The 12,105-nt window shown below is 42.5% G+C and overlaps 1 protein-coding gene across 3 annotated transcripts in view; it reads right to left on the bottom strand.

Moving 5' to 3' along the window:
- Nucleotides 1-7,944: 7,944 nt before the first annotated feature.
- TLE1 (TLE family member 1, transcriptional corepressor) overlaps nucleotides 7,945-12,105 on the bottom strand; it is an 81,910-nt gene continuing 77,749 nt past the window's right edge. For all 3 annotated transcript variants that reach the window (XM_024560030.3, XM_045195171.2, XM_024560031.3), the window contains exons 17-20: nucleotides 11,171-11,318; nucleotides 9,630-9,780; nucleotides 8,676-8,752; nucleotides 7,945-8,534 (exon numbers count right to left, since the gene is read on the bottom strand). In XM_024560030.3, coding sequence (XP_024415798.1) covers nucleotides 8,427-8,534; nucleotides 8,676-8,752; nucleotides 9,630-9,780; nucleotides 11,171-11,318 — 484 coding nt within the window. In that variant the 3' untranslated portion in view covers nucleotides 7,945-8,426. The remainder of the gene's footprint in view (nucleotides 8,535-8,675; nucleotides 8,753-9,629; nucleotides 9,781-11,170; nucleotides 11,319-12,105) is intronic.

Here is a 12,105-nt window from a genome sequence, read left to right as displayed (position 1 = left end):
TTACACTTTGTAACATCTTCCTTCAGTGATACATAATTTCATTTTCGGGCCCTTCCTGCCTCACTTGTGCAAGTGGCTTTGCTTGGCCTTCACTTAACTGCATCAGTTTCGTAGCATAAACCTGGGTCATTATACTGGTTACTTGTCTAACTAGACATAGAGTGAAGAAAATAAAGAAACAGTAGCACGCCCTGCTCTCAGCAAGGGCAATGGCCACATGCATCAAAAAAACGTTGACACCTGACAATGGAACAGGTGAAAATTGTGCAAGCCTCACAGCTCACTGCTTTTGAGTAAAATGCATAGTATCATCTCTAAAATAGCAAGAGATACATGCCACCCAAACTATAAGGGGTACTGAAACACATTTTCCTCCTGGAGAGAGTAGTCTGAATGATCAGTGCTCTAAGAAATGAAGGGTACCCTTCCCAACACAACCTATTAAGTTAAAATCCATTTACCAACACCACTAGTACCTTCTTCCAGAGCCGAGATATGCTGTGCAGAGCAGGCAAAGCCCAGCCGTTAGCGGATGGTGTCAGGACCGAAACACGTCTGCGGCACCCCTGCAATCCGGGCATGCTGTGCAGAGAGTCCAAGTTTTTTTAGAAATTGCCTTTTTGGATGGTGACATTTCAGTTTGGCTATTTCTAGATAAAGATGCCAATTTGGAGGATTCCGGATGCAGAAGCCTGACCCTTCATGACCCACAGATGCGGGTGAACAGGCCAAGCTGGAGCTGCTGACAATGCCAGTTCCCAATGTGCAAGTTCTGGTTCAAGTCCACCCTGGGACCATCTCCTCACTGCCCCAGGCATTCACGGGTACCACTGGTCAGCCACGCTGGCCCTAAAAGGGCAACTTCTCAAAGAAAAGCGTGACCAGCACCATGTTAAATTTTCAAAACTGTTGAAGTTTCCAAACAATTGATAAATGTTCTTAAAATGCTTAAAAATCACCAGATCTAATTATTTAATTCTCAAAAAAGAACGGCATCTCATTTAATCCCTTTAACAACCCTGTGAGGTACACATTTTTATTCCAAATTTCCCCTTGAAGAGAGATGCTGAGGGGCGAAGGAGCTTTCCCAAGGTCATGAACAAATGGTAACTCACACCTGGGGGCTGTACCCCACTGGAGTTGATTCCAAACACAGCATTCTTGTAACACACCGCAGTGCCCCGTGGCCTTCTCATTACACGTGGGATATTGCTCATGCAAATTCTGAACAACCTCTTATTTTAAGCACAAAAATGATACAGGTCTGGGTTATACAGCTTCTTGCTTTCAATTCTTTACTAAGGCTTACCATCACTGTGGTTTCTAAATTACTTGCTGAGGCAAACAAAGGGTAATGATGGAAAATAATGCAATTCCTGAGGACTATAAATCCTTGATATTAAAAATAAAATACAAGTTGATACAACAAAAACATCTTGAAAAAATGAGTTTAAGTGTCTAAAAGAAGGTGTCAAGGGTCTGTGAAAGGCTTGCTAAGAATTGTTAATAGGGCAGACACCTTGAATATGAAGAAAAGATGATCAGCGAGCTGGCCTCTCCAGGATCCTTTCTTTCTTTCTTTTTTTCTTTTTTTACTATTTGCTATACTATTATAGTATCATAACTATTTATAGTTTGTTTCCTCTTACATGTTATATAAATTTTTAAATTATCTAATTATTTTAATGGAGGTACATTTGAGCCTGTTGGAGAGCAGAAAGCTGTTAAGATGCAGTTTATACTGATGTCCAACCAACACCTTACTTTGAATGTGGTCATTGAGAAGACTGGTTGATTTCTTGGTGGAAGTTTCTCTTTTCCATTTAGCAGATGGTTCCATGACCACTTACCAAGGCTGTACTCTTAACCATGAGCAAAGTTTAGGGGCTAGCCCTTCCATTATTTAGAACCCATCACCTCTTTTATGACATGTTTATCTATAGGCAGATCCCTAGAGCCTAGAGAGAAAGGTAGCCTTTTAATAAACTCTTTGGAATTGGAAAGGAGGAAATGAAACAGTCACTGTTTGCAGATGACATGATAGTGTACATGGAAAATCCTATAGACTCCACCAAAAAACTACTTGACCTAATAAATGAGCTTGGCAAAACAGCTGGATACAAAGTCAATACTCAGAAATCAAAGGCATTCCTGTATACCAACAATGAAACAGCAGAAACAGAAATCAGGAACAAAATCCCATTTGATATAGCAACAAGAAAAATAAAGTACCTAGGAATAAACCTAACCAAGGAGGTAAAAGACCTGTACTCAGAAAACTACACAACACTGAAGAAAGAAATTAAGGAAGACACAAATGGAAGCATGTACCATGCTCATGGATTGGAACAATTAACATCATCAAAATCGCCATACTACCCAAAGCGATTTATAGATTCAATGCAATCCCTATTGAAGTACCTATGACATATTTCACAGATATAAAACAAACATTTCAGAAATTTATATGGAACCATAAACGACCCCGAATAGCTGCAGCAATTTTGAGAAAGAAGAACAAAGCAAGAGGGATCACAATCCCTGATAACAAACTGTATTACAAGGCCACTGTAATCAAAACGGCCTAGTACTGGCATAAAAACAGGCACATAGACCAATGGAACAGAACAGAGAGCCCAGAAATAAACCCAAGTCTTTACGGTCAATTAATATTTGACAAAGGAGGCAGGAGCATAAAATGGAGCAAAAACAGCCTCTTCAACAAATGGTGTTGGGAGATACCACCTCAAGGAGATACCACCTCAATACCTGATACTGGCGAGGATGTGCAGAAAAGGAAACCCTCACACACTGTTGGTGGGAATGTAAATTGCTGCAGCCACTTTGGAAACACTATGAAGGTTTCTCAAGGCATTAAAAATAGAACTACCACATGATCCAGCAATCCCACTTCTGGGTTTACATCCAAAGGAAACAAAGTCATTATCTCAAAGAAATCTCTGCACTTCCACATTCATCTTAGCATTCTTCACAATAGCCAAGGTATGGAAACAGCCTAAGTGTCCCTGAACAGACACATGGGTAAAGAGTATGTCTCACATACACACATGGGAATATTATTCAGCCTTTAAAAAGGAAGTCCCGCCTTTTGGGACAACATGGAAAACTTAGAGGGCATTATGCTAAGTGATAAAGCCAGACAGGGAGAGACTACCACCAGGGCATCAGTTGTCAGTGGATTAAAAAAAAAGTTGAATTCAGAAACAGAGTAGAATGGGGATTGCCAGGGCTAGGGGTAGGGGAGACAGGGAGACATTGGAAAAAGATACAAACTTAGTTGAGCAAGATCTGAGTCTAATACTGCAAATCTTCGTTGTTTAACTGAAATCTGCTGAAAATAGAACTTGTGTTTTCACCAAAAAGGTATTAGATATGAGATGACGGACTTTATTTCTGGGGAGGGAATCCTTTCACAAGATATATGTCTTGACATATCAAATCATCATGTTGTATGTTTTTAAAAAATTTTATTTATTTTTAGAGGGGAAGGGAGAGAGGGAAACATCAATGGGTGTTTGCCTCACATGCCCCCTACTGGAGACCTGTCCCACAACCCAGGCATGTGCCCTGACCGGGAATTGAACCAGCGACCCTTTGGCTTGCAGGCCAGCACTCAATCCACTGAGCCACTCCAGCCAGGGCTATATCTACTTTAAATAGTTTAGGATTTTGTGTGTCAATTATAACTCAAGCTTAAAAAAAAAAAAAAGACAGAAAAAGAAAGTGAGAAGCAGGTTCTAAACCCATGCTTTAGACAAGGTAGAACAGTAGAATTAAGACAATGATGGGGTGGGGTGGAGGGATGGGGAGAAAAGGCATACAACTGTAATTTAATAACAATTAAAAAAAAAAAAAGACAATGAGCTTTAAAGCATGACCACCTAGGTTAAATCGGACTCCACCAAGAAGCAGCTGTGTGATCTCAGGCTGGTTACTGAATCTCTGTGTGCTTGTTTCGCATCTGTGAAATGTGTACGAAACCAGTAAGGCCTCACTGGGCTCTCATAAAGATTCAGTGAGATAAGAGTTCAACTGTCCTTGGCACATGGTAACGTAACTCTCAACAAAGGCTCGCTATTATCAATAATCTGTGTTATACTTGACATAATTGGCGTAAACTACATATTTTCCCTAGATAGTACAATTGTGGGTTTTTATTTTCTTCTTCATACCTTGCCATATTTTCCTGAGAATTAAGAGGTATATGAGACTTTTATGGAATAAAAAAATAATTTTATGGAATACAAAAAAAATCAAGAGAACATCTGGAAGCCCTTGGCAGAGTGCCTGGCACACAACAGTTCTTCCAGCCACTTGGAATGGCATCGTTGGTTGTCCTATCCGGCTCCGGTCAACTTAGTAACACCCAAGACTGCTGAGAGCTGCCTGCCCTTACCGATGGCTTCCTCAGGGCAGTGTCTCACCCACATCCTTCCATTACTCTGAGCGGATTCTTCCCCAGTCCCCCCCACTGGAATAATTTCACCTTAGTCACCCGCCCGTGGCCACCTTAGCGCGTGCTGAGTGAGATTACATCCTGCATAAATGCTGGCTGATAGAATCTTACATGACAATTTCAATAAAAACATTCTATAAAAGCCAGCAGCTTATTGTTCTATACACAGTAAGTATTCTAATCTTTCGAAGAACTATTTCTAACTTTTAATTATGCACCATCACTCCAATTAAACAGTTTATTCTCAAGGCTTCCACCATGTTAGGTCATCAATGTAGGTTTCCCAAGCTGTAGAAGACACATAACTCACACCAAATTATGGCGAAGTTAAAAAGCAACATTTTTTTAAAACTCAAGTTTTGTTTTAGACTTACTATAATATTCAGCTTCAAAAGCTGGTTTTGGGTACAAGAACCATATGGTTTCACTCATATGTGGGATATAAAACAAAAAGCAACAGACAAAACAAACAAATTCACAGACACAGACGACAGAGTGGTGGTTACTGGAGGGGGTGGGGGTGCAGCAGGATGAAGAGGGTAAAGGGGTCAAAGACATGGAGCCAGGAGACTAGACTTGGGGTGATAAGCAAACAAGGCAATAAACAGATGATGTATGATACAACTGTACACCTGAAATTTACATGTTAACCAATTTCCCCCCCGCAACCCCCAAAAACTTAATTTAAAAGAAGTTCTGGAAACAGAGACTAATGCAAGAACAGCAACTTCGGAACAGTATGCCTTGTGTTTTACTTTTATCCTCACCCCCAAAGTGTAAAGCATGGTAGGGTTCCAGCCTTAAGAGAATACGAATATACTCAAATACCTTCTGATGACACGGAGAGCTCTGCTGTCAAGATTACTGCCCCAGGTCATCAGTTCGCACTGACCCCCTGACCAGGAGCCTCAGGATCACCTGGGAACTGGGTTGAGAAATCCAAGTTATTGGCTCCCACCCTGACCTACTGAATCAAAACTGAGACTGGGGCCTAGAATTCTGAGTTTTACCTAGTCTTCCTGATGATTTAGATGCAGATGAAAAGTTTGAGAAAAACTCCTCTAGAAACATGAAGCCAAGTAAAATCAATGAACTGTTTAAGTGTTACAAGTCTGGGGAGTAAGTTCCCCTGGGCAGAAACTGACCCTTAACTCCATGCTTCGTCATGCTCAGGGAAGCCTGAAACTGTGGTGATCTGTCCATTTCATTGCTGAGTGAAGAGTGAAGAGAAGACGTCCTTGAGGAGCAAACAACCCATGGACCTACAGCAGAGGGGAAATGTCATCACGCGACCTCCAGCAAGGTAAACCTGGACTCGGTTCCACCTCCAGTGAGGCCAGGGGGACAGTTCCCCGGAGCCCTGGCTACTTAGTTAAGGATAATGACAGTCACCTCACATTTTCAAGGGTGAAACTGCCTAGCATGGCTCTCGGCGGACACTAGTGATGTCCAGATGTATCTGAATTTATTGAACCCTAATTTGTAATCCATACTCAAGGCAAGAGGTATACAAACATTTCGCTTACCTGGGTTTCAATAATTATGATTTCCACCTCTCGGAGGAGAGTACGAATTCAGTTACTTCCTAAATTCATAGCTTAAAAAAGCAATCTCCCATTCATATCCCTCCATTCACAATCCTGCTACATATACCCACCTCTGGTCCTCAAGACCCTGAAAGGCAGGCACAGTAATTTCATCATTCTCATTTTAGGAGTGGCAGTTTTCCAAGATTCCAATCCCCAGGGAAGAGGGACTAGTTCTGGAATGCCTCTTCCAAGACCAAACTAGTGTCTCACCAAAAGCAAATGGAAGTGGTTTCATCAGGCTCAAGATAATCCTTCAATTGATTAGCAAGATCTAGCCCTAGACCCTCAGAAAATCCCATTATAGAAAGAGTATCAGAAGCTTGAGAACCTATAAAGCATGACGGGAGAAAATGCACAACAAAAAATGGGACTATTTCTTTAACTCAATTCTTTCAAATGTGTCCCCCTCTTCAGAGACACATGGCCGTTCAGCTAGAGGCCACATTTTCCCACCTGGGAAGTGACTAAGACCCTGCCTATTCTGGGAAGGAAAAAGATTAACAAATTCCCAGTCACCTGATTGAAAGCACATCCCTTCCCGACTTCCTCTTTCCCCAACACTGGCTGCATGGGACAGGGGACAATGAAGCCACCTTAGAAGCACAGAACTACGCTGCTGGCCTGGGTCTCTGGGTTTCACTTGGGAGAGACACAGACCTTGGTGGTCTCTAAGCCACTGCATAGTTGGGTCTCTGTTCCAGTAACTTAACCTCTACCCTGTTATTACAGAAAAAAGGGAAGCCAGGGAAGGAGAGAGAACAGAAAAGGTAAACAGTATGTTAATAAGCCATCAGGGTCTGTAGTATAGAAACCTGCTTCATTACACAAGGAAAGGATGAGAGAAATCAGTTTTAGTAATGAGGGCCTTGCCATTCGCTTAATGAGAAGAGAAAATATTTAACAAACTGTACACAAACAAGCATGATTTTGGCAAAAAGCAAAACAAAATACTGTTGTTAAATGTATAAAAATAAGGTCTGGATAACCAGTGAAAAAATATTAAGACAAACTGCCAACAGCTCACCGGATCATAAGAAAATTAAAAAACCCTTAGATGCTATTTGTAAACAGCCAGGAGACTTGGCTTAAAATTATTATTCATTATCTTCTAAAATATAATAGTAAACAATAGGTGTATAAAGAATGAGCCTTGTCTTCAGGAGGAAACATGCATGGCAACTTATTAAAAGCCCAGGGTTAGATTTCATCTAATCAAATTGTAAAAGCTTGTCCACAAAGCCAGGCCAGACTAATGACAGAAAGCAATGGCTGGAGCTTCAGGGGAAGCCTTAACGAGGAGAATGGGGCTAAGTGCTGGGTGTGGTTGGCTTAAGTAAGTAAATTAATATAATAGATCAAATAAGTACTAATGAAGACAAAACCAGCTGACAGACCATCTTTCTTTTTACAGGTTAATAAACTCTACAGCTTTGTGAACATCATCGGTCTTAACACTAAACCCAAGTTACCTCCATTTCTTGAAACGTGAAGCCTGTGAAGGAGTGTAGATTTGAAAAGGCTAAATAAGCCTTTTCTGTTTCCCAATGAAATCACCCTGAAAAAGCAGAGTTTAGCTCTGAGACCTCGAATTACAAGAGTACCCTAACTAAAGAATGCATTTTGACCATGTTATTTCGGCTTTCCAAATAAAACTGTTATTAATATACCTTCAATTTACCCACAATTCCTAGTCTTGAGCATCCAGTAACTCACAAGTGTTGATTAGGTTCGAGTGCAGCGGAAACCCGTGACCGAACTTTTACAAAATCAGAAGTGCATTTTAAAACCCTCTACAAATGTTTGGGCTTTGCTTATAAAACCCACATCAATGATCCCAAAGTGTTGAGAAAAACAAAAAAGAATGAAAAGGAAAACCACTTATTGGTACTAAAGCCTTTACTGTAATAAACCAAATATATTTACAATTTATACAAATGTTTAACCTTCAACAAAAATACAAAAAAACATTTCACAAGATGCAAAACCAGGAAACAAGTTCATTGGAGACACCACTGCGCTACCAAGGACGGAACATGAGGGGAACTGCGAGGAACAGAAAGGTACTGTGGGCAGATCACACAGAAAGAACAGGCCGGGCTCTGCCCGGGTCAGCAGGCTCTGCTCCTCAAGCCTACAGCCCTTGGCCCCTCTGTCCACCTTGCCTCGGTGCTCCATTTGGTCTAGGCAGATCGGTGACCTTCGGTTGATGGACTCGTCGCCTCTTCTTGTAGACTCAAAGTAGCTTTGTGTCAAGGTTTAAAAACAGGTTTTCTTGTTTTTAAAGTTACAACTTTTCTATTTCTACAAATTCAAAACATTTTGGCCCGATTCAACTATAAACATTAAAACACATAAAGTTTTCAGTAGATGACTTCATAGACCGTAGCCTTCTTGTCCCCTGAGCCAGTGACTATGTACTTATCATCCACGGAGATGTCACAGCTGAGCACAGATGAGGACTCTTTGGACTGGAAGAGAAAAAAGTTGGGAGTGTTTTTAATGCGGGACAGAGATATTCAGGGGTCCTGCTCCCTCCAAGGTACCTTCACTCTGGCGTCACTAGAACACCGTGGTCCAAACGTCACTCTCAGCAGGGAACACTGACTTACTTGGAATATGCTAGCTCCGTAGGGGGTCCGCCAAGCATTGAGGAGGTTATCTTTTCCAGTACTCACAAACCATTTACCTAGAATTAGCCAAGGAAGATGAAGTTTAACAAGATTAAAACCCCTACTCTACTTTTAGCCACGTGGACCTAATCAAACTCAGAGCCATTTTCAATCATGAACTATCTTGTCCAAGGGTTGGGCTATGACAGGAGGAGAGAAAGCAGATTTTAAATCCAGGCTCTGCTGGGAACCACCTGTGACCCTGGGTTTAATCAAAGCAGCAGCAGGGACCACGTCAGCCCCCTTAGCCACAACAGGTTGCATCACACCCAAGCACACAGTGGGTCTTCAAACAGTGCCTCATGAAATTGCTCTCCTTGTTAGCCTCCCCATGACAAAATGGGACTAGGAAGGATTAAATGACAAACCTAAGTAAAATGCCAGACACGATAATATGGCACATAGAGTGTGGTCAGGAAGTGACAGCTACCCATCCGGCCAGCACCAGCCCGGTAAACATTGGATTGCATGTGAATCTCTTCCCTCTTTAGCCTCACTGCAGGGTAACAGCTGGGTTCAGTGAAACAGTCCATTCTCTGACTGTGGGCTCCTCACGCCAGCCAGTCTCTAAGGACTTCCTCTGCTCCTGCCCCAGTGTTCAATAAATCCCCACCACCCCTCTTCGACTAATTGTGCCCCACCCCCACCCCAGACTCTCCCCAATAAAAACTAATGTTTGCATGAGGCAATTTCACCACCTGCTGACTTTTCTCAAATTAGGAAAACAGACCGAAACAGACATCACTGTGCTCTGAGGGACATATTAAGACAAGAGAATTATTGCATCCAGCTGCTCAGAGAACAACATTTTTTCCAGATACAATCTCTATTTCTTTAGACGTCTTTCCCATTTAGGCCATCGGTGTCCTCGGGTTTCCTCTGAGCTGAACTCACCACAATAAGCAAATTTGAGGGACAGCACGCAGCTCTCGTGCAGATGCAGCTGGTACTTGTCAGGCTTGTTCACGTGGAGAACTTCCACGTTGCTGCTCTCCATGCCCACAGCCAGCCACTCCCCGGTTGGGCAGTACCCAAGGGAGAATATCTACAAGAGGCAGAAAGGCTCACTAATGATTTTGCCTAGTAAACTTAGGAAGGAAAAAGGCCACAAGAAAGGGGGAAAAAAACAGCAAGAAGAGGAGTATGGAACCAGCAAACTCCAGACTGTGGTCAAGTCCACAGGACAAGTGACCCAACCCAGATGAGCCAAGTGTGAGAAATCGTGATGAGACAACCAGAAAAACTGGAACACGTGCATGTGATGACACTGAGAAGTTATTCTTAATGTAATGGTATTCATGTGTTTTGTTTTAAAGGGATCCTTGTCTTTTACAGATACTGAGACACTTATGGCTGAAATGACAGAACGTTCGGGATGTGCTATAAAATAACCCTGTGTGTGGGGGCAGAATGACAGACAAGACCAGACGGGTCACGTGTCACTGTTAAAGCTGGGTGGCGGGCAGGTGGGGTTTACTGTACCACCCTCTGTGCTTTCATATGTGTCTGAACATTCTCTGCACTCCTGTACGCACTTGAGAATTTCCATAAGAAGTTTCGTTTTAAAAAAAGGCAGACCAAAAATAGTATTCTACTCATACTGGGAAAAGGGTTAAAACAGAGAAAACTGTAAGAAACTCAAAATTTTGACAGGGACACAAAATTTAGTAGTATGTATAGTTGTTTTCCATTTTGTCCTATTTTTTCTGAGTGGAATTATTTCCATTACAAACAAATAAGTAAACAAATAATGATGAAAAGAACAATTCTGTCATCAGAAAGCATTTAAAATGGCAGTCTTCCCCAAAACAAGTCTAGACTCGTCATCTAAATAATCTTCACAACCCACAAAGTTGAGATTTTTGTATCATTTCAAAACTCCATAAATGTAGTCAGCCATGAGTCCATTTTCTAAAGGATGAGTAATAAAATGGGCATCCACTGGGATGCTACTACATTTTTTTATGCTCCCTGATGCAAGAAAAATGAATTAACTTTCAGAACTGTTGTGATTTTTCTCTACTCCTCGTGGTATGCCTGTATGTTTTTCAAGCTCTGTTTATATGTGAGTCCAATAATCACTTCTCACCCCCACATCAGATGGCGAGAATACGCAAAACAGACCCAACACTGCTGAAGGAAAACGACGGATTCCTGACTGCACCGATTCCTTCAACGAACTCATATATGAATATGAGCTTAACACGCCTGAACCTACAGGAGTTTAGACACCACTCGAAGGGTTTCAAGGATTTTCTGTTTGTCTGTTTGGGGTTTAAAAAAAAATCAGTATCTCAAATTTAAGCCCGGTTTGTTTGTATAGCTGCCACTACTGTGGGGGTGTGAAGGGAGGGAGAGGATGGCACGCACACGCACACGCACACGCACACACCACGCACCACCTCACAGATTCTGGGTAGGAAGACGCCAGGCACCTGCGACGTGAAGTCGTGCTGCTGCAGCTGCCGCCCTTCTCGCAGGTCCCAGGATCGGACCGTGTTGTCCAAGCCGCCCGTCCAGAGCTTGGTGCCATCATTAGAAATGTCAATACAGCTGGCCCCGTCTGTGTGGCCCTGGAATTGCCTGATAAAACAAACCGGATTGAATAATGATTTCCTGCCAGAGCTCAAGGTAAACACTGTTGTGTTGTTAGTTTTGGACTCGGGGTGTGTGTGTCAGTGTCTGCTGATGTGCAAGATCAAACTAACCTTCCCCGGAGGAGGAAGAGAGCGCACCTGCATTTTCTCCTTTTCTTTTTTCACAATCCAAGTGCTACAAGAAATGGAATGCCATTTCAGGTCACTACACAGGCGTTAAATACGCTCCTATAGCTGGCCTTATGTTACAGACCCATCTGGAAGGTAAAATTTCTCCCAGATCCAGAAAAGTGTTTAAGTTAGGAGTGGGGCGGGGTGGGGGGGAGACAAACACACAAAACCCTAACCGTATTCCTTAAAGAAAAATGGAGGCCCAGCCTTTAATCCTACAGGCCTGTATCACCACATTACAAACTTGGGGTCTAGAAGCACTCGGGTTTCCACAAGTGAATCAGCACAGTGGTGGCCTTCGTGCCAACAGCATGAGCTCACACAGGTGCTCAACCTTGCTTTCTGTGTTAGAAGGAGCCCTGCGTTAGAAAATCTGGACCCTCAGGGACAACGGGTTGTGCCTACCTTCCAACTGAGAGGTGCTGAGCACAGACAAAGCTAACTGCTGAGGCCAGCACCTCAGCAAGACCCTGCCTTGAATTCAAACACAAGGCTGTTAAAGGAAAAGCTTGAGCTTCAGTCAAAAACACCACCAAGAACAATCAACCAAAAACAATCTTCTGAGCACAGGTGTTCTGCCAGGCAACAGGGGGTCCTGCTGA

The sequence above is a fragment of the Desmodus rotundus genome, chromosome 1 (genome assembly GCF_022682495.2).
Source record: "Desmodus rotundus isolate HL8 chromosome 1, HLdesRot8A.1, whole genome shotgun sequence".
Classification (NCBI taxonomy): Eukaryota; Metazoa; Chordata; class Mammalia; order Chiroptera; family Phyllostomidae; genus Desmodus; species Desmodus rotundus.
Note: the sequence above shows the minus strand (reverse complement) of the source record. Positions and strands in the feature narration are given on the sequence as shown.